The sequence below is a fragment of the Panicum virgatum genome, chromosome 6N, assembly GCF_016808335.1.
Source record: "Panicum virgatum strain AP13 chromosome 6N, P.virgatum_v5, whole genome shotgun sequence".
Classification (NCBI taxonomy): domain Eukaryota; kingdom Viridiplantae; phylum Streptophyta; class Magnoliopsida; order Poales; family Poaceae; genus Panicum; species Panicum virgatum.
In genome coordinates this window covers 46,809,688-46,833,089 of record NC_053150.1, presented here as the reverse complement: position 1 = coordinate 46,833,089, position 23,402 = coordinate 46,809,688, and the positions used below count along the sequence as shown (strand labels likewise).

Here is a 23,402-nt window from a genome sequence, read left to right as displayed (position 1 = left end):
TGACTAAAAAAAAGGAAGCATCACGATCGGTTCAACTCCTGACCGAAAATGGAAGCCTGAACTCTCTGACTTCAGGATCGTTCTCCCTGAAGACACGGAACCTACATTCGATTCAGTTTTGAGAGAGAGAGAGAGAGGGAGAGGGAGAGAGAGAGAGAGAGAGAGAGAGAGAGAGAGAGAGAGAGAGAGAGAGAGAGCTGACGACACATTCCATGTGTTACCAAAGCTAATTTGACAGTAATTCGTAGAAATATCAGTTAAATTCGCTGAAGAATGAGACCAAGTGGTCTACCTGGCAAATCCATAGTGATACGCAAACTTCCCGCCCCTGCAAGATTAGCAAAAAAAAAAATGTGAACCCATCCAACTTTGTGATTGCGTCAGTTATACCAAGAGCGAAGCTATCCTCACTCACTGGTCGCTTGCAGAAACAGAATCACGCGGAAATTGGCCTCCAGTTTGTCTTTTTTTTCGGGAGAAAAGGAAAAGATTTGCCCCCCAATTTGGTCCCCTGCACATCGATCGGACTTTCCCCTGCCCCCCAAAACCCCCCCACGCATGGCTCCGCCGGGCGCCGCCGCGTCGGAGGCCGGCGCCGTCCAGCTCCTGCTCCGCAACGTCGACTCCCGGACTACCGTGATCCGGGCGCGCCGGGAGGACACCGTGGAATCGGTCCTCGACCGCCTCGGGAACGGCGGCGCCGCCAGCGGGGGCGACCTGCGCCTGCGCGCCGTACACGCCGGCCGGGAGCTCCCGCGCGGGGCGACGGTCGGCGAGCTCGGCCTCCCGTGGGACGCCACGCTCCACGTGTCGTACCGGCTCGTCCCCACCCCGCACGCGGACGCGTGGCGGCTCGCATCCGAGATCGCCGCCGCGGCCAGGCTCGCCGCCGCGGCGGGCGTCCCGCTGCGCGCGGCCGCGTCCCTCGAGGTGCTCGTCAGGAGGTTCCTGGACTCGGCCCGCGCCGCCCACCAGAGGAAGTCAAACAGCGCCCTGGGCCCCGTCGCCGAGCACCTGGGCATCTTCCTCGCCAGGGGCGTCCCCGGCGTGCTGGTCCAGCTCTATCAGTCCGACGACGAGCGCCGCCGCGCCGAAGCCGAGCGCGCCATCCGGTGCTTCCTGTCCCCCGACCCCCCGGCGGGGAAGAGCATCGTCAAGGCGTTGACGGCGCCGGTGCTCTTGGAGTTCTGCGGGTCCTTCGCCACCGGTGCGCGCAAGGGCGACCCGCTCTACGCTGCGTTGCGAGCCATGGTCGCGACGGTGCTCTCCGACCCCGAGTGGACGCCGGGGCTCTGGGGTGACGTGCCGCGACGGCGGGTCGCCGAGCAGATGATCCGGCTTGCTAGAGAGACGGCGGTTGCTGTTATCGTAGAGATCGCCGGGGCGTATAGGAGCCGGAGCCAGCCCTCGGCGGCTACGAGGAACTTGGCCGAGTTCAAGACCTTCTGGTCCGCGCTGCGCCCGCAAGTGCTTGAGCTAGACGCCGACACGCCGCTCCGCCCTTGGAGGAAGGCGCTGTCCCTGACTCTGGAAGCCCTGCTGAAGAGCGTCGAAGACTGCATGACCAGGTTCGAGATGAATTTGCCGCCGCCGGCGGCGGCGGGGCGCAAGCATGACTCGTCGTCCAGCGCGCTGCCCAAGTGGACGGCCTCGCTGCAAAGCGTCTGGGCCGTCCTGGCCGAGCTGGACGCGTGGTCGGACGTCCACCATGCGATGCGAACCACGCTGGCGGCGCACCCGAGGGCGGTCACCGCGCTTGTGCTGAGCACCGGGAGCGAGCTCAGCGATAGCATCCGCTGGATCACCAGGCACAGAGACCTCCTAGACTTCGAGGCACGGCGGCACCTGGCCATGGCAATGCTGCCGGAACTCGTCAGAGGCGCCGGCGCGCCGCCCCCGCACGAGATGCTGATCGATCGGGGCCGGCTGCTGCCGGACTCATTCGGGTACATTGCTCATGCGACACCCCAGGAGCTACGCGCTGTCCTGTCTGTGGCGTTCAAGCACGAGCAAGCCACCGGCCCCGGCGTGCTGAGGGAGTGGTTCTGCTTGGTGTGCCAGGCGCTGTTCAACCCGCGACTTGTTCTCTTCTCAGCGTGTCCACAAGATAGGAGAAGGTTCTTCATCAATCCAAGTGAGTTTGCTTCTGGTGGCCATCTGATGAAATTGCATACAGTTTCGCTGTACAACCCTGACTGTTCTTCTAGTATATTGGCGTGATTCTTCATTACAGAGATGCCAGTTGATAGGTAGTTCAGAAATGTGTCCTCTTTTAGTTCTGTTAAGGTTAGTGAAATTGATCAGATAAATTGTACTGAAACATAAACTTAGTTTGCTTGTGTTAGTAGAAATTTATCAATACTGGAATCATCCATCAAGTGGCTCAATTATGAAGCTGGACACGTTAAGATGATTTTTTTTTTTAATTTGGCCTATCCGGAATGCAGGAACCAAACCTTTTACAGTGAAACTTGTGAGTTAGACCCCAAAACTGTAAACCAGAGATGAAAGGCCAACAATATACTTCAATGCTAGCAATCTTCAGTCTATAGTTCCTGATTTTTAGGAAGCTTGGTGCATTTCTTCAAAAGATAGTATCCTTCTCATTTCGAACTGAACTTATAGTATCCTTCTCATTTTGAACTGAACCTTTGATTTAAGCTGGATTTTTTTTCTAGGACAAGATTTGATTTCCTGCTATTTTTTTACTGAGTATTTATCTCTGTTTTGTTTCCATAATCCAAGATAACTCTGTTTTCTGTTTTCCTCTATGTTGCATTCATACCAAAGACAATAAAGTACCTTATCCCTGCCTCGGACTCGAAGGCAGGGCATACAACATTTATAGTTCAAAAATCTCAATAATGCTACACTGCTGTCCCTTTTATACCTTTCTGACGTTCTGCATTTCCATCTGTATTGCAGCATCTGTTGTGGATCCACTGCACCTGGAGTACTTCGAATTCGCAGGGCGGATGATTGCATTAGCCCTGAGGCACAAAATGCATGCTGGAGTTTTCTTCGACAAGACATTATTCTTGCAACTAGCTGGGAGACCTATTACACTGGATGATATTGCAGACACAGATCCATCCCTGCATGCAAGCTGCAAAAAGATCCTAGAAATGGATTCGAGTCTCGTGGATTCAAACATCTTGGAATTAACATTTGTTCGAGAAGATGAGGTGTTAGGATCTAGAGTGGTCATCGAGCTGTTCCCTGGAGGGAAGGATATTGCTGTTACTAGTGAGAATAGATGCCAGTACATCAATCTACTGATTCAAGATAGGATCGTGAACTCCACCAGACGTCAACTAGCTTATTTCGCTGCAGGATTTCGTATTATGTTCAACAAATGGAAACCCTGGACAGAGTTCTTTGCGAGTCTGGATGTTGAAGATTTTGATCGGATGTTGGGCGGTAGCAAGGGCGCTATAGATGTGAACGAGTGGAGAGCTCAGACTGACTACCGTGGATACAAAGAAAAATGTCGCCAAATCAAATGGTTCTGGAAGGTAAGCCAAACTCTTTAATTCATGTTTTAATTAAGTTAACTAGAAGGTTTTACCTCTTCCAGAACAGTCATTTTTTTATGAAAATGGAACATATTTGTCCAATGTTGCCTTATTGGAGATAGGAGACAGCAACATGCAATGATATATTTTTTCACAAAAACATTTTCAAAATATCTTTTACATGACAGGCCGTGGAAAACATGACGGTTGAACAACAGGGGAGGCTACTCTTCTTCTGGACCTCAGTGAAGTGTTTGCCATCAGATGGTTTCTCGGGGCTGGGTTGCAGGCTGTTCATATACAGGGCCTCCAGCTCCCGCGACCACCTCCCCACTTCGCAAACCTGCTTCTACCACCTCAACCTCCCAGCTTACACTTCGTTAAGCATGATGCAAAGGCGGCTGCATATGATCGTCCAGGGATACGTGAGCAGTGGCTTTGGTGCATCGTAGCTTCTGCTGCTTTCTGTGTGTGTGTGTGTGTGTTTTTTTTTTTTGCGTTGTGCATAGAATGTTCGATACTGTGACTGAGATCATAGTAGCGATATGTTCTTAGGCTATTCTTCGCTGTAGGAGAGACGGAAGTCTCACTCCTAAGAAAAGATCACCTTATAACTTACATCAGAGAAAAAAATACTATTTCATCTGAGCTTCATTCTTTCACGTGATAGTGAGGATTGCTAATTCGCAGAACATGTAACATAATCTTCAGGTCAGAATGAGGATCTATACAGAACAATGATGTGCAAACACCAGGAACTGTGGATTCCATTAGCAATGTAACAACACACTATGCTCGCTAAATAGTGTAACCTTTCTACCGGTGAATTTATACAGGCAGAAACGATCAAACAAATCCTGGGAGCACCAGGTCAATGGTGTAAGCTTGCCCGAATCAAATGGAGATTGTATAACATATCGCCTACTATACAGCCTCATGTGTCTGTTCAGATCAGCAGAGCTGCAAAAACCATCACAAACAGAATACCAGTACTTGCAGTAGCCTTGTGAGTATCAGAAGGAGTCGTACCAGGAGTTTCAGCACCCCTTGGGGAACCACCAGGCACATTTCTTGATGCAACAGGAGGAAGCGGTGTCTCCTCCACGTTTGAGGCATTCAGTGTCGGCATTGGCAGCATAGATGGCGGCTCGGCTTTAAACTTTTGGAGTAACTGGTCAAGGGCGCCAACCGGAACAGCCTGCATGTAGTTGGGCATGTCATTTCCCAACCCTGTACAAGTGTTTTCTGCCAATACAAGAGTATGCAAGTGTCAGAAACAAGAACATAAATACTGCAGCTACTAAGTAAATACTATCGTAATACAGAAGGATGCAAAATATCCGCCTCCCTAATCTATGGCAAAAGCAGGGCAAATGTGGATTAGAGTATGCAACTGAAAATTTTGATATCACACTAGCTCAAGGTACCGTGGAGCTGGAAAATGGTTGGAAACTAGCACTAACAGGGTGAAGACTTAAAACTTGACCTAAACACCACTAGCCATGTTCCCATGCAATTTTTCATCGTACAGTGCTGATGCAAGGGGCAAAATGATGACACACTATATGTAAATGGCAAATGAGACTTACTTTTGTATCTTCTAACCGTCTTCGGGAAATCAGTTATGATACCTGACAGATTAAATGATTGAAAGTAGTAATTGATCTCCACAGTTTCATCTGAAAAGAAATCAACCGGTTGTGACACAAACTCATTCCGGAACACCTGAGCATACACAACTAGCCCTGCTGATTGTAGATCTTTCATAAGATTGTTCTGTCTGATGATACAATCAAGACTTTTGAGGTAAAAATAGAATTAGCCTTATCAACAACTACAGCATCAGCAAACTTCTTCACAGCTTCTAATGAGGAGGTAGAAACATCCCCAATTCCTGAGGGGAGAGTATAAACAAGCTTGCATTTTGTTTTCTGTTGCTTCAATTTGAAAAGAACAGCGCTATCTTTTGACTGAATCAGGACTTCCTTGGCAGTCTGATTATCGTATCCAGCAACACTTAAGGCAGCATTTATAGAATCAACAATGTCAATTCCTAATGACTTTGCCAGAAATGCAGCATTCTGCAGTACAAAGATAGAATGATATATGAATAAAGAACTCGATTTATTAAGAAAAGTTTCTAGATATCTGTTATCTGCAAAGATGCATAGAATATGCTGTAAGGCACGAGGGAAAATACGATATTTCCATTATCTATGCCCAGACCCAGAGGTCTATACAAGTACAAACTTGGTGTGTCTATACAAGAAACAGAATTCATCAAGGTGACAACAGTTACACAAATTATACCATTTGTAAATATAAAAAAATGAAAATAGATCATGAACTCTTCCTTAATATAGGTTATGTTGATTATTCTTCAAGATATTGAAAAGTTACTATCTGGTGAACTTTTGCCCGTCACATAGTCATAATAGAGATGAAACTCAGGTATAAGCAACAAAGTTTTAACTCTGGAATAATATCAAAATAAGTGAAATTTCGAGCGAAAGTATCACCTCGATAATGATCATGACACCGGACAAATCTTTATCCATTCCCATTGCTAGAAAGTCAGATAACTTCAGAAACTTCCCTTGATTTGTGTATCTTGGGTTCCTTATGATATAATACTGACTCAATGGGGAAGATATTTTGGCTGTAGGAAAAGGACAAGTTAAAAGGCTAATGATGAGTTTGTGTTTTTATAATCCATTCTTGTATTATAATATTATTTATCATTTACTTTTGGTGAAAAACATCAACGAATTTTCTCAATAATAGTACAAAAGAAACTCACGTTGTAGACTACTATTAATGTCATCCCAAGTGAGGTTGAATGTGAAGACTCCTGTAGCCTGAATTTCTGAAACAACAGAAGCACGAGAGCTGAAAGGTGTTCTCTGCACATTCGTGGTATCAAGCAGGTTAATGGAACTCATGCACATAAGAGTTCCATCACTTGTCACTTGAACAGGACAATCAATGACATCTGCGCCATCATTAATTGCACTATGGTAGGCCAGATCTGTACAGTCTGGATAGTCTCCACTAGCACCATTATGCGAGATAATTAAGGGTTCTCCTGTATAGAAACACTAAAATAATTAGACTGAGCTGAAATAGAAGAAATTCAACCATCATGGCACAACTGCTAAGGTAGGTCTTACACCCTGATGAGACATACCATGATCAGTCTTACTTGAATTCAGATTAGCAAAGCAACCTGCAGATGAGGAGATTCAAAGGGATTAAAAATTGCAAGCTGCTTATTTCTTCATAGATATCATCATAAGTTTCCATGATGGGCACAACCATATCTTAAAATGCAGTAAGGTTTACAATTCCAATCTATTTGATCATTGGACACTTTGGACACAAAACTAAATGAGGGGTTAGGGGACAAAAACAAATACGGTCAAATAGAGGTGTTATAAGACATAAGTTCCATAGGAGGATTGTAATGTTATGCCTCTTACTCGATAAAAGTACAAGTCCAATATATTATATGCAGAAGAGTAGAGGGAGTAGTTCACATGCTAATATAATGATAAAAGGTAAAAAGAATCAATAACAATATTTTAGTTAACTCTTTGACATGTACTTGGTAGCTTACCAATAGCCTCTGATGCGGTAATTGGGTGTTCTGACAATACACCATCAACAGAGAAGCCCCCATCGCTGATAAAGTTTAGGTATTCTGCCAATGGATCATAACTGTAGTTATAGGGAATAATTCTATCATTTGCAAAATCAGAGGCATATATTTCCAACCCTGCACTGTGGGCTTCTGCTACAATTGATGTGGGTGGCTGTAGATAGTTATCCTTTGTCACTGGCCAAATGTAGATCTTAGGGACCATTATGCCAGATGCAATAGACTTAACAAATGTTAGGTTGCTCAAAAATGAACCATAAGTTTGGTGTATAGAATAATCTAAGAGGTCTTTATCAAGAAATCTAAACACAAGCTTTGTTTTGCGATGAACTCTTCCAGATATATTTTGGAGGAAGCCCAGTTCAGGTGACGAGATATAATCCACAGATACATTCTTTTGGATGGAAAGTATGTAGTTCCTCATATTCAAACCATGTTCTTTGTAGAAAATATCATGCTACACACATGAAACAAGAAATTAGCTTTTGAAGGTAGCACTAGCAACCATAAATTCCGGTTAAGTTTTCAGAACAATAATTCAACCTGAACATTCAACCAAACAGAAGGCTGCTTGACGTCAAGGATGGACGGCAACTCAGTGACAGAGAGGATAGAATATCCATCGAATCTGGGGGAGCGAGACCAAATTGCTTGTGTTACTGCTCAAATCATTAGATAATGAGTCAAGAATGAAGAAGTATAGGTTGCATCATTAGAGCATGTTGCTCTCAGAAAGTATTTATAAGCCACTAAAGGCACAACTTAAAAGCGAAACGAAGCCCACAATGTGAAACTAGTTATAAATAATAAAATAAAACTAAACAGAAGAAGAATCATATATGTGTTACGATGTTTCGAGATTCATGACCTTGGTGGTGCGTTCAGGGGCCTGTTTGAACATAATAGTCTTTTTCTTTGTGATGGAAAAACACTACTACAAACTTTATTATTGGTTTGTCGACACATCGAAGATGTATAGAGCTTATGCAATTATCCAACTAATTGCTCTATAGTGAAATGCATGTTGGAGGTGGCACTGTTATACTCACAAAAGACAGACTGAAGCTCAGCCATGGTGAAGTCCAAAGCAAACCATCCCGTTTTCCGCACACCATCGATGACATAGGTCCGCTTTCTCGTGGGGTATCGTTGGGCGACGCTGGTGCAGTTCTGCATGTCGATGTCCCGAAGGCAGACTCCAACGCCGTCCTTCGTCAGCTGGACATCACACCACAGACAGTGGCGAATCTAGACCGAAAATGTAGAGGGGGATCATGTCCACTCTCTTCTTCTTCCTCCTCTTCTTTTCTTCTTCCTCCCCTCTTCCTCTTCATTGTTTCATCCCAAAAATCAAGGGGGGGCTTAGGGGGGTATCCATGGGTATTAGGGAGGTAGGGGGGCTTAATCCCCCCTAGCCCCCCATGTGGATCCGCCCCTGACCACAGAGTCGTATTGGGTGCGCTTAACATCAATGCAAAAGAGTAGGCGTTTGAGCTTGAGTCGGGAAACACTCCTGAAAAACCGCCTTTGGCCACAACTCGTGGAGAGTCACCTGCACAACACAACGGCGAATGCTCGTGATTATTTGTTCCAACTTTGCCATTAGAGAAAATCTTGTGCTCAAATCACCATCCAATCGATTTTATAAAAGGCTTAGCGTCATGAATGAAGGAAATTGAACCCCCACCCACCCACACACACAAAATGAAAAAAAGAAGAAAAAGGCGGTTGTAGACTTGCTCAACTTGCTACTCCTGTAACTCCAAGAGTTTGGCAAATTCAGCTTGATAAATCTTGTGATTTGCCAACTCTCAAAACTATATGTCAAGTAAAACAAAGCCCATCTCCAATAGTTTGCTATTTTAGACTTGGCAAAATGTAAAAAGAAGGCCCACAAGAATTTTTTGCCGGACTGTTCCTGTTTGACGCGCGAAGTCGCGGCCTACTGACCGACTAATATGTTTATTTTATATTGATATATACTATTTTGTCCTGTCAGTGTTATCACTGAATCACAATTGCAATCGTCAGGTAACCGACTAATATGGTCAATTGACCGACGTATCGGTGAACCCGATTGACACCGTCAGCTAGCTGACCGGGAACTGACCAATTGTAACCGTCAACGTCGGACACCAGCGAGAAGGAGAGGAGGCACGAGAGTCACGGAGCCGCCAGAGACCACGATGCCAAGTTGTTTCCGCATGCGCATATATGCGCGGCGAAGGGATAGAATTTGCCAACTTCCAAAAAATACAAGTTGGTTGCCAAATTGTTGGAGGCTGTTTTTTCTTTATTTTTTAAAAAAGAAGTATGTCAAGCTGAGATACCAAACTCTTGGAGATGCTAAGAGCATATATATTGCTACACGTCGACGGTCTCATAGATCGTCTCATGCAATGCCATGTAAGATTTTTGGTGATGTATAGGAGAGAAAGCGAGGTGAGAGAAATAGGTGGTTGGCTCGCGAAGCAACCGTCTCATAGGCTAAAATTTAGGAGTATAAGACTACTTTCCATCATTGTACGAGTTATTGTTGCCATGCAACTCAAAATACTTCTTTATTTCGTCCACAAATCAAGGGGTGTGGTATAACTGCGAGACAACTAAAAAACAAGCTATTGTAGAAGTTGTCTAGTAGGTCATCTCAATATTATATATCACTGCATAAAATATTCTTGGAGACGACATCAATGTAATTGCTCTAAGCATGTGAACACTCCACTCTGACTTGGTATAAACACTGATTAGTGTTGGGAGAAACGTTCCTATGATCGTCGAAAAATAAAGTAGGTGGCCTCTATGGGACTCCAGAACAGGCACCCGTGCCATGACTCCCCATCGCCAACCGGCTGTGTCGGCTACCGCCGAGCCCACGGAAGCACGCACTACTAGAAAATGGGCCAAAGGTACCAGCTGCTGTTGCAACCGGTGCTTTTGGCCAGCGGCAATCAAAGATAAGGGATTTGGTACCGGATTAAAGCATCACCCGGTACCAAAACCCCAGTATAGATAGGTACCGGTTGGTGGCACCAATCGGTGCCTAAAGAGCGGACAATGGCACCGGGTTTTGCCATGACCCGGTGCCGCCACGTGCCTACCACAAAGGCACCGGTTGGTAACTTCAACCGGTGCTTATGCCTATTGTTTGGCACCGATTGTTGAGTACCAACCGTTCATGGCAACTGAGAGAGGGGAGGGGAGGCAAATTTTTATTTTTTTTTTCAAAAAAGGTTGTTTATTTTTCTCCATAACTTAACAATTGGTTTTTAGAAACAGTTATCACTTAATTTAGTTTATACATGTGATAATTATTTTTAGGTGTAGCATCTTATTGTAGTTATATGTGTTATCAATTTATTTGATATGTGAATACTATCAAATTATTGTATTTATATGTTTTATTAATTTATTTGATAAGTGAATAGTATCTATTTATTATAGTTATATGCATTATCAATTATATATTTGAATTCAATTTTTGTATGAAAATATTATCAATTACATATGCAAGGCGGCTTTATTTAGTTCCCTTCAAAATTCCAAAACTTTACAAGATTCCACATTCGAGATGCATGCTGCGCCAATTCGAGACCCGCAGCTCAGCTAAGCCTACCGCTGCTGTGCTGCAGCGTGCGCGTCTGCAAGAAAAAAATATTATCGTGCCAATGCCATTAATACAGCCAGAATTATCGTGGCAAAGAGAATCATTGCACAGACAATGATCCCAAATTCTCAAGGCTCTAGGCAAACAAACCAAGGTCCATATATAGAAACAAAGTTTTTTACACAGTCATGCAGCCAGAAGGCCACATGCGTCGTTTCTTGTACAAAAATATAAAGTTCCATATAGAGAAACAAAGTTTTTACACAGTCATGCAATCAAAAGGCCATATGCATCGTTATAATTTTGTAGTTAAGTTTTATTAATAGCGTATTCAATGTTAGTTATAAATTGGTAGTATGAATGAACTATTTGTACACTACAATGATGTATGTAAATGTATTGTGTACCCAGATGAGTCGGCAATGGATGTACATGACCGACCGGCGTTCAAAGGAGTTCATTGATGGTGTGCATGAATTCATAGAAGCGGCCGAGAAACACAAGTATGGCGGTTTCGTTCGTTGTCCATGCAAATTCTGTAAGAATGAGAAGGATTACTCATCATCAAGAACCATCCACAATCACTTCAATAGTGGTTTCATACCGAACTACTATGTTTGGACCAAGCATGGAGAAAGAGGAATTATGCTGGATAATAATGTAGAAGAAGAGAACAGGATTCCTGACTTTGTAGCCAATTATGATGCCTTTTTCAATGACACTGTAATGGGTGAGCCTGAAGAAGATACTGAAGGATACATTGTAGAAGATGATCTTGGTTAGATGTTGCGCGAAGCTGAGGAAGTTTGCGAAACAGAAAAGGAATCGAGAGATCTGAAGCGTATGTTGGAGGACTACAGAACATTGTTGTACCAAGATTGCAAATAAGGCCAAAAAAAGTTGGGTACCACATTGGAATTGTTGCAATGGAAGGCATCAAATGGTTTGTCTGATAAGGGATTCGAGGAGTTGCTGAAACTTATAAAAAAACTTACTCCCTGAGAGTAACACCTTGCCGGCGACAACATACGAGGCAAAAAAAAAGTTGTTTGTCCTTTAGAATTAGAGGCACAGAAGATACATGCTTGTCCTAATGACTGCATCCTATATCGAGGTGAGTTTGAAAATTTGGATTCATGCCCTGTATGCAACGCATGCCGGTATAAGATCCCTCGAGATGATCCAGACGACGTTGAGGGGATGCGTGTCAAGAAGAGGGTGCCTGCCAAGGTGATGTGGTATTTTCCTCTAATACCACGTATGAAATGTTTGTTCATGAACAAAGTGAATGCTAAATTGATGTGATGGCACAAAGAAGAACGTAAGCAAGACAATATGTTGAGACACCCCGCTGATGGGTCGCAGTGGAGAAAAATGGACAGAACATTCCCAACATTTGCAAATGATGCGAGGAATATAAGGTTCGGCTTAAGTACGGATTGCATGAATCCTTTCGGTGAGCAAAGCAGTGGCCATAGTACCTGGCCTGTGACACTCTGTATATACAACCTTCCTCCCTGGTTGTGTATGATATGGAAATTCATTATGATGCCGGTGCTTATCCCCGGCCCGAAGCAACCCAGTAACGATATAGATGTGTATCTGAAACCACTGATTGAGTATTTTCTATTGTTGTGGAAAGAGGAGGGTGTTCGTATGTGGGATGCACACACAGAGGAACATTTTAACCTTCGTGCATTGCTTTTCGTAACTACCAACGATTGGCCAGCACTAAGCAACCTCTCCGGACATTCCAATAAGGGTTGGCATGCACCCATTGTTTAGAAGAAACCGACAGCACGTACCTCAAGTATTGTAGGATGATCGTGTATATGGGTCATCGTCAATTTCTTCCGATCAAGCACCCATTAAGGAGGAGGTATGCTCACTACGATGGAAAGGCAGATCATCGTACCAAGCCTAGGCACCGTTGTGGGAAAATGGTGTTTGAAATGGTCAAAGATATAAAAGTAGTATTCGGAAAAGGATCCGGCAGCAGATCAGTGCAGAGTGATGACGGACGTGCACCTATATGGAAGAAGAAGAGTATTTTTGGGAGTTACCTTATTGGGAAGTTTTAGACGTCCGCCACACAATTGAGGTGATGCACCTAACAAAAAATCTTTGTGTGAACCTTGTAGGATTCCTTGGTGTCTACGGTAAGCCAAAGGATACATTGGAAGCGCGGCAAGATCTTCAACGTATGAAACAACAGGCCCTCTACATCCAGAAAAAAGGGATAAATGACGTCATTACCTAGGTCCTGCGTGCTACACTCTTACTCCCTCCTTCCTCGTTTATAAGGCACACACGCATATCAAGATTCAAACATTTATATCTTTGACCAATAATTTAACTATTAATTTTTTATTTTTATAATGTAAATTTTATATGATTGGATTCGTGATCAAATATAGTTTACAATGATTATAAATTTATAATCATAAGTGATATAATATATAACAAATAATTGGTCAAAGTATTGTTTGGAAGACCGTGTCATGTTCCACCGTGCCTTATAAACGAGGAAGGAGAGAGTAGTAAGGAAGAGAAGGAAAGTATGTTCGACTGTTTGAACAGTATCAAGGTCCCAATAGGCTACTCTTCGAATATAAAGAGGCTACTGAACTTGAAAGAGAAGAAATTCGCACACGTAAAGTCCCATGACTGTCACGTGTTGATGACGCAATTGATTCCAGTTGCACTTAGAGATATTCTACCAGCTAATGTTCGAGTAACAATCATAAAGCTATGCGCCTTTCTGAACACAATTTCTCAGAAGGCAATCGATCCATCGAGTTTAAGCAGGCTACAAGAGGATGTTGTCTAAAGTTTAGTCAGTCTTGAGATGATATTTCCTCCATCATTTTTCAATATTATGATGCATCGTCTAGTTCACCTGGTCAAAGAGATTGGTATTCTCGGTCATGTTTTCCTTTATAATATGTTCCCTTTTGAACGATACTTTGCTGTCCTAAAGAAATACGTTCGTAATCGGGCTCGTCCAGAAGGAAGCATTGCAAAGGGTTACGTCACAGAGGAGGTCATTGAGTTTTGTGTTGACTATATGGAAGAACTCTGCCCAATTGGGATTCTAGTATCACGTCATGAGGGGCGGCTGATTGGAAAGGGCAAACTTGAAAGAAAATCAGTAAATGCCACAAATCATGCCACGTTGAGCAAAGCACATCTCACAGTTCTGCAACAATCAGCCTTGGTGGCTCCATATATGGAGGAGCACATGCAAATTGTGCGAAGCATGTACCCTTTCAAGTCTGAGACATGGATTACAAAACTTCATAACTATACATTCGCCACTTGGTTGCAGAAGGAAATCATGGCCAACGATCAAATTCATGAGCAGCTAGCTTGGCTGGCTAGGGGTCCGGCAAATTTAATCCTGATGTACCAAAGATATGAAATTAATGGTTACACATTTTATACAAGAGCTCAAGATAACAAGAGCACCAATCGAAATAGTGGTGTCCGTATTAATGCCACTGACTCTAGTGGCCAAACGAACTCATATTTTGGTTACATTGAAGAGATATGGGAACTCGACTATGGGCCGCTGAAGATCCCTCTGTTTCGTTGCCAATGGGTTAAACTGACAGGAAAAGGTGTCAATATCGACGAGTACGGAATGACAACGGTAGACCTCAAAGAGCTTGGCTATCGAGACGAACCATTCGTCCTAGCTAAAGATGCCACTCAAGTTTTCTATGTGCATGACATGTCTAGCAAACAGAGAAAGGACAAGTCCAGAAATAAATCAAGTTTTCTAGGTGCGGGGGATGAGTCAAAGCGCCACATAGTTCTGGCAGGCAAAAGGAAAATTGTGGGAGTCGATGATGTCACAGATGAAGAAGAATACAACAAGGTTGAAGATATGACTCCGTTCGCAGTGGAGGTTGACACAAATATTCTTTTAGCCGAAGAGGAGGCTCCCTACGCACGCCATGATCACAGTGAAGGGACAATTATAAAGCGAACCATTATTAATATTCTATTAGTTGAATAATTATGTCTTGTAATTTTTTTCCGTGAATATTAATAGATTTGTTATGCAATGACCTGATTTATTGGTCAATAATCAGATTTAATATGCAATTATCCGATTTATTATGCACTTTAATGATTTATTATGCAATTATTTGATTTATTATGCATTTAAATAATTTATTATGCAATTATCAGATTTATTAGGCATTTAAAGGATTTATTAGGTAATAAATAGAATTACTGTGCATTGAAATGATTTATTATGCAATTATCCGATTTATTATGCATTTAAATGATTTATTATGCAATTATCAAATTTATTAGGCATTTAAAGGATTTATTAGGTAATAAATAGAATTACTGGTGCATTTAAATGATTTATTATGCAATTATTCATATTACTGTGCATTGAAATGAATTATTATGCTATTATCAAATTTATTATGCATTTAAATAATTTATTAGGTAATAAGTAGAATTATTGTGCATTTAAATAATTTATTATGCAATTATTAGATTTATTATGCATTTAAATAATTTATTATGCAATTATTTGATTTATTATGATTTATTATGTAATTAAATAATTTACTATTTAATTATTAGATTTTGTAAATAATATATTGGTACCGGTTGAAACCTTCAACCGGTACCAAAGACTTGGCGAAAAAAGGGGGCGTGCGGGAGTCGAACCCGGGCCTCGGCGATTAGAATAGATAGGGTTACCACTGCGTTACACGGTGTTTCCGAAATGGTTGGCGGCAAAAGACTTAAAGTACAGATATTTCATAATGCTTAGTCACCGGTTTTTGGTTACCAACCGGTGCCTTAGTCACTTTTCAATTCCTACCCTTTGTAGCCTTAAGGTACCGGGTGGTCTTATCACCCGGTGCCTATGGCTCGTCTTAGGTACCGGTTGGTTACGCAACCGATGCCTTAGGCCTCCTTAGGTACCGGGTGAAGTTTTCACCCGGTACCAAAGGGGTCGACATATTTAAGGCATACCTCTGTTCTTCTTCCTTCACTTTTCATCCACGCCCGATCGTCGACCTCGCCACCGTCCTCACCGCGCCCGATCGTCGACCTACGTCGCCGCCCTCTCCGCGCCCCATCGTCGACCTCCGCCGCCGCCCCCTCCGCGCCCGGTCATCCTCCGCTGGCCACCATTGGAGCTTCGCTCGGAGCTCCGGCCGCCGTCGATCCCCTCCCTCTGCTCATCCTCCACCCGTATCGGTGAGCGCCCGTACACCCTCCTCATCCTCCCCGGCCCCTTCTTTGACCTCCACAGACCACCCCGTCGCCGGTAGCCGAGCTGCCGGACTGCCTCCACCACTACTCCGCGGCCATCCCCCTCCCGCCCGCCTCCCGCCCTAGCTCTCGTCTCAAATCGGTCGCAAGCGAGCCCCTCGATCGTGCTTCCCCACCACTTGTGCCGAGCCCGCCTCTGTTTTGCCTCCCCTTCCTTCATCTCCGGCGAGCGCCCCAGTGCTGCTCTGCCACTCCCAAGCTCACTAGTAGCTCCGCCTTGCACCAGCGCAGCTCCGCCTTGCACCAGCGCAGCTCATCGGCCACTCTTTTCCTGCCCTTGACCGCCAGAGCATCGCCGTCGACGAGCATCTTCGCCGCCGCGCTCTGTCCATCGCCGACGAGCCTCCTCCGACCACTCCTCGCCCCACCAAGCCCCTCTACAAGTGCGCCTTAAGCTCCTAATCCTCCCTAGCCCCTCGGCCCTCGCCGGAACACGGCTGGCCCTTCCCCTGTTCTTCTTCCCCTTTGAGTCAGGGACCCATTTGCAAAGATTTAAATGTTTCCAGGGTCTTTTCTGTGAAAGAAACGATCCCTTTTCTATTTTTTTCTTAGTGAACTTTGGAAATTCATAAGAATTTGTAGAAAAAACAGAAAAAATGCAAAACTAATTTTGTTATTTTCCTTGTGAGTAGCTCTACATGATGATGTTATGAGTTTGTTTTGAAATCTTGTGTAGCTAGTTTTAAAATAGGAGTAACATACAGTTTTTTTTATTTCATACTAAGTTCTAAAATTTTTCTCCTTATGAGCTTTGAGACATGAGCTCTATGAAGTGTAGTTAGCTTTAGATAATTTTTTTCTAAATCCATTAATAGACTTTACCTCATGCTTTTAAAATATTAAAGAGAGAATTTAGTTATAGAATTTAGTTATAGAATTTAGTTATTAGAGAGAATTTATATTATTAGTCTTATGTATAGTGTACAATGTTTTCATTATATATAGTGTATAATTTAGTTATAGAATTTAGTTATTAGAGAGACTTTATTTAATCATGTATTTAAATAGAGAGTGAATAATATTTGTATTTATGTATTTATCATGTATTTCTGTAACTCATGTATTTATCATGTAACTCATGTATTTATTATGTAACTCGTGTATTTTTGTAACTCATATATTTATGTATTATGAATTATTCATTCTTAATTATGAAATCAAACACGACGCTCTCTCCTTCTTAACGACTTCTTAACGGCGATCGGTCTCTCGCTAACTCTCGTTGTCTCCTTGTCCCCGACGCTCTCTCGCTGTCTCCTCACCGACGCTCGGTCTCTCGCTCACACACACGCACAAACTCTCTCTCTCTCTCACACACACACTCACTCACTCACACACACTCACACTGACTCACACACACACTAACTCTCTCTTTCTTTCTCTGTCCCATTAACACACACACACTAACTCACACACACACACTCACTAACTCTCTCTCTTTCTCTGTCCCTCTAACATACACACACACTCTCTCTCTCTTTCCCTCTAACACACACACACTCTGACACTCTCTCTCTCTCTCACACACTCTCACTCACTCACACACTCACTCACACACACTCACACTGACTCACACACACACACACACACACACACTCTCTCTCTCTCTTTCTCTGTCCCACTAACACACAAACACACTCACACACACACTCACTAACTCTCTCTCTTTCTTTCTCTGTCCCTCTAACATACACACACACACTCTCTCACACACACACACACACTCACACTCACTCACACTCACAAACACACACACTCTCTCTCTCTCCCTCTAACATACACACACTCTCTCTCTTTCAAACACGCATATTCGTTCAAAGAATTGAATTCTCCTGCTTCATTTAAGGATGGACACATACTCTAACACATTTTTATGGTTTCAGTTAAGGATGGACCCCTTCGGTGATGACGATGCCGCCAGGTAAAACATGTTGGACGCAATAAACGAAGATACGAGGCCCAACATCACCTAGCCAATCGCTGAAGAAGATGCTCAGACAGCTGATTCATTCCTGAATATGTCTGGAGATGCCGATGAAGAAGATGATGACTTTGCGCCGCCGCCCAATCAACAACAGCATGTTCTAGTACGAATCTTAAAACTATATGCATGGTGACTTCGGTAGATTAGTTTTGCGATTAACATATCTTTTCTGTAAATTAGTCGACCTCCGCATCGACTTCATTGAGCCAGTCAAAAGGGAGATGCTGGTCAACCAAGAAAATGGAGGGAAGACAGGTCATCACAGAAGTGGACGCAGAGGGCTATCCAAGTGCTCCAGAGGCTGCTAGCACAAAATTTATCAACCAATGTGGGGTTATTGTTCGGGCAAGAATTCCGATCACCAAATGACTATGGAAAACGAGCAAACTCGAAGAACAGCAACACGCCGTGCCTGCACATCAGACGGAAATGCTATGGGCAGAACTCAAGGATATGTTCACTCTTCCTGAAGGAGTTGACCAAGAACTTGTGAAGAAATGTGCCTTGAAAAAGATGGCCCTTGCCTTTGCAACTTTCAAGAAGAAGTTGTACATCAATTACATCAATAAGGATAAGGAGCCGAACTGGGACGATCTTCCTCAGGTTAAACCATACTGGGAGGAGTTCAAATAATACAAACTATCAGAGGAAGCCCAAAAAAAATCCAAACAGACCAAGGTGAATGCAGCAAATAAGAAGTACAGCCACCACCTTGGGGCTGCCGGGTACAAGAAGTCAGTTAAAAAATGGCAGAAGATGGAGCATGACCTTATGGATAGAGGCATCAGGCCGACGACATGGGATTGACCAGATAGATCCAAGTGGTGGTTATTTACTAATGGCGTGACACTAAACCAGTTGGATGGAAGTGTCCCGCGATCTAGTCGCTGCAATAGATGAGACCCAACAAGGAACATTCCAGCCTTAAAGAGAGAATGATGAGCTGACAAGGGCATGAAAGAATCCGGAACACCCTGGACGAGCCCGCGGCATCGGCGTGGTCCCATGGAAAGTTGATTGGGCCGGAGATTCCTCTTACAAGACTCACCGAAAGAGCAAAGCCGAACAGGAAGAGAAACTCCGTGCCATACAAGAAGAGATGAACAGGAAAGTTGCGTCCTTGGAATCTCAGATGGACACCAGGGTCAATGAGACAGTGCAGCTAGCACTGAGCCAAAGGGGCACTGCTGGGTCACACCCGGATGTTGTGATAAGCCTGGCCTCTCAGCGACGCAGCAGCTGTGCATCCACGGCGGCGCCCGACGTACAAGCTGAACAGCAACCCCAGATTGACCCAACGGCGGTAGATGACCAGAGGTATCCAGTGGATGATGTCACCATACCGACACCGTGCGAGCTTCATGTGCGAGTTAGGAATATATCCATTCATGTCGCATACGGGTCAGCCCTGCCCCTGAATCCTTCTACTACAATTCATGGAAGGCCGATACCTCCTGGCTATACCTCCGTCACAGTCGAGCAGATAGTTGGAAACAATGAGGATCTTGAGCTCGACTTCGTTGGAAGGGATGGAGAGAAGATATTGGGAGACGCACTGCACGGGGTCGTTCTATGGCGCAAGGTCGACATCAAACTTACTGCAAGCATAACGGCTCCTGTGCAGACCGATCGCCCGTCTCCGCGGCTTCCCTCACCGTCGTCCCCACAACTAGCTCCTTCACCACCGTCTCCGCCGGCGCAAAGGGCCACGAGTACTACAACTCCTCCTGCACCAGAAAAAGGAAAGAAAAAGACAGCATCCCTCCCAGCGGCTGGACCCTCAAAGAAGAAGTAGAAAATGGTCGAAAGAAAATTGACCTACGAGAAGACCGCTGAGGAGTTGGAAGAGGAGACTGCTCGATATATAAAAGAACAGTTGAAGCCTAAAGTCCCCCCGCTGAGGGAAAAGGTAGATCTAGAATTAGGAAAAAGGCTTCTCGCGAACCTAGACAACACACCAAAACCGAAAAGCTTACCCTCGGACTATGATCGTACTCTAACAAAGGCACACAAGGTGAGGAATGTGAAGAAAAAATATGGCAAGACCATTCCTCAGCTTGGCACACAACAAAAAGAACTCGAGCCCCTCCGAGTGTTAGGGTTGCCAGACCTACACCCGACGGACGTACAACTACAGGCAGACCTACAGGCGGCGATATTTCTTTCAGAAACTGGATTAACGCTAGAGCAGACAACGGGGCAAGACGAGGCAGCAGAAATCCCTGTCGCTCCCGTTCTTACTCCATTCGAGCATGGAAAACCTTTTATCACTGAGGAAGAGGAGAAAAGTCTAGGCACGCAGATATTCAATTTGCATAGATGGTACCTGCGAATGTCGAATGACGAAGGCAAAATGTTTTTAGTCAAGTATCGTGACCATGATTTCTTCCGCGGGGAGGACGACTTCTGGGTGTACTTCGAAGATTTATATCACATTTACCATCGACAATCCCTCGACGTATCTATCATTACCATTTGGGTTCTGTAAGTATCACTTATCTCTACTTTAATACTTTTGGTTAACAAGAACGTAATTATCTGTGTGCATTATATAATTTCTATTATATCGTTTAGACAGGAGATTCAGAGAAGCCGAAAATATGGATGGCACCATCAGATCGGCTTCATGTCTCCATTGCTAGTCAACCAGAAAATGCTCAACCAAAATTACAAGGAGACATGCCAAAATATGTATGATTCGTTGACTAGGCAAAATTTCAAATACTATATATCCATACCATACAACTTTGGGTAAGTCTTGGTCGACTCAATCCTCTGTTATATTATTAAATAAATACTAAGTTGTCTAATGCATATATGTATATATCCTATCTCTATCTGCAGTTATCATTGGATTTTATTCATACTTTCCATAGAGACCGGCAATCTTATAGTCTTTGACTCAATGAGAAATCCAAAGTCCGCAATCCAACATATCATAGACCCCTTGAACAGGTAAGTTCAGTTTGCACAATCAAATCCTTTTTTTGTTAATAGCAATTCCTGAATAAAAACTTATCTTTGAGCGCAGGGTGTGGAAAAAAATTTGTGAATAAAAACAAAGAATGTGGTCAATGGAGGCCCGAACTTAACGTTAAAATGGATTATCCGGTATGTTGATTCACAAACATTTGTCTGAGTATATAATTCTAAATTGTTCTAAATTGAGTAATTTATTTGTTTCTCTTTAAGTGTGCGAGACAAAAACAAGAAACTAATTGGTGCGGGTACTACGTATGTGACTACTTGCACATCATGACTCCATGCGGGAAGACTACTGATGAGGACATAAGAGTACGTAAAAACCGTTCACTAGTACATTTTTCTTATTATACTAATGCACATGATGTTAATCTTTTTTTTCTAAATGATAGATGTCTCAAATGGGGGATGAATGTTACTCTACTGATCGGATCAACGCCGTGTGCGAGCAGCTCGCCGGATTCATTTTGAACGAGATCTTGGATCATAGAGGCGAGTTCTACCACGACGGTCACATCCATAGAGGACTTCCATCGAGCTCCTGAGGGGACCAGTAGCTGGACTACAAACATTACTTGTACATTTGTAAATATTTCTAAACATGATGCCTTGATGTTTGTATATTTGTAAATATATTAGTTCATCTAATTAGCTTAATTATATGCTCACATTTCATTTTTAGTTAGTTTCAAATGTTCTCTGAAAACAAATACGAACGACTAATGAACATATAGTACTGTAGAGTTCGAGTGCGTTTAGCAATTATAAAAAAATAAACAGTAATAAATATAACAAACAAAACTAGATTTGAGAAGAAAAAAAATATCATTGGTACCGGTTGGAAAGACCAACCGGTACCAAAGGGGCTGCCACCTTGCGTCAGCGTGGTAGCCTTTTTGGTACCGGTTGGACTTTCCAACCGGTACCAATGGGTACCTAAGGCACCGGATTAAATACCTGGTGTTTTAGACCCAAGCCAATGGTCTCGGTTGCGGGGCACCGATTGAGAAATCGGTACCTTAGGCCATTCTAAGCCGATGCTGAAGGTCTGTTTTGTAGTAGTGACGGGCAGGCCCGACACCTCCCATCTCCCATAACAAGGAGCGTGAAGAGAAGCAGAGCAGACAACGGACATGCGTCCAAAGAGTTGCGGAGGGGCAGGGCCGAGCCTTACCGCTTAGGGTCTTGTAGGTGGAGGGGAGGCGGGAGCCCTGCGCGGCGCCGGCGCCGGCGAGGGCCAGCATGACGCAACCGCAGAGCAGCGCGGCGGCGAGGGACGCGGCCACTCCTCCTCCTCCATCATGTCGTCCTCTACACCTCCTCATCTCCCCAGAGCTTCCAGAACCTTCCACCGGAGCACGGCGGGATCGAGCAACGGCCAGCGGCGGGGGGAGAGAGACGGAAGCAGAGCTGAAGAATGCGCCTGTCGGTTTTTGGTGGCAGGGAGCATATAAAGCAGCAGCACGGCCTCCGCAGGCCGCGGCCGCGTTCAAACGTCCGGGCCCACCAGTCAGAGCGCGGCGAGGCACGCACGACTAATCCCCAACTAACAACACTCGCAACGAGTCAGCTAACGACTAGGCTATCTGCCTCCACCCACCAGTTATTAGTAATCCTAGCTCTAGCTGCGGCTTAAACACGGCCCGGTCCCTTGTGTGCGACGACTGCCACCAGTTAGTTCCTCTCGGTATTCTTCGCTCGTCAGCCGCGGCACGCAGCATCAACGAAAAGCTGTGTCGTGCGAGCGCCGGCGCCGGAAGCTCACCGTCGATCGGTGCCTGCCCGCCACGCACGGCGCCACCAGGCCAGCCGCGCTCCGATGATGGGGATGGGGCACCCAGACAAGCCGGCTGCCAGGGCAGGGGGCCAGGGCACCACAGCGGAGGGAGCAAGAGCAAATTTGCTCTCTCCTCGTTTCCCACGCCCTCTCTGTCTACAGTGCCAAACAGTACATCTACAGTGTCAAACAGTGTATTTGCTTCTTCATTTGCTCCCTCCACTGTGGACGGTCTACCCAGGTCTCATTCCGAGAGACTGCAGGGGAATGTGACAGCTGACGCGACATGGCCGTGGTCTGCGGGGCGCGGCGGCCTGCACGATAAGCCTCAGGCCCTGTTTAGTTCCCACTCCGTAAACGCAAAAAAGCCGTAAACGCATTAAAGTTAAAAGGAATCTTGCTAATTTGAAATACTAAATGAAGTATAATTACAAAACTTTTTGTATGGTTGGGCTGTAAATCGCGAGACGAATCTAATGAGCCTACTTAATTCATGATTTTCAATAGTGATGCTACAGTACCATCCGCTAATTATTAATTAATCATGGATTAATTAGCATCATTAGATT

The 23,402-nt window shown here is 44.4% G+C and overlaps 1 protein-coding gene and 1 pseudogene across 1 annotated transcript; one reads left to right on the top strand and one right to left on the bottom strand.

Annotated features, from left to right (window-relative positions):
• The first annotated feature begins 16 nt into the window (after positions 1-16).
• On the top strand, positions 17-4,269 carry LOC120678419 (E3 ubiquitin-protein ligase UPL5-like). The gene is made up of 3 exons (XM_039959604.1): positions 17-2,134; positions 2,926-3,515; positions 3,704-4,269. Exons 1-3 carry the CDS (start codon positions 559-561, stop codon positions 3,965-3,967), a joined length of 2,430 nt encoding a protein of 809 aa, XP_039815538.1. The 5' UTR covers positions 17-558; the 3' UTR covers positions 3,968-4,269.
• Positions 4,222-22,474, bottom strand: LOC120678420 (annotated as a pseudogene).
• Positions 22,475-23,402: the final 928 nt, after the last annotated feature.

Excerpts from the sequence above, each read along its gene's own strand:
- LOC120678419 (XM_039959604.1), top strand. The coding sequence starts at position 559 with ATGGCTCCGCCGGGCGCCGCCGCGTCGGAGGCCGGCGCCGTCCAGCTC. Across the intron at positions 2,135-2,925 it reads AAGGTTCTTCATCAATCCAA|CATCTGTTGTGGATCCACTG; the intron begins GTGAGTTTGCTT and ends TCTGTATTGCAG. Across the intron at positions 3,516-3,703 it reads AAATCAAATGGTTCTGGAAG|GCCGTGGAAAACATGACGGT; the intron begins GTAAGCCAAACT and ends TTTACATGACAG.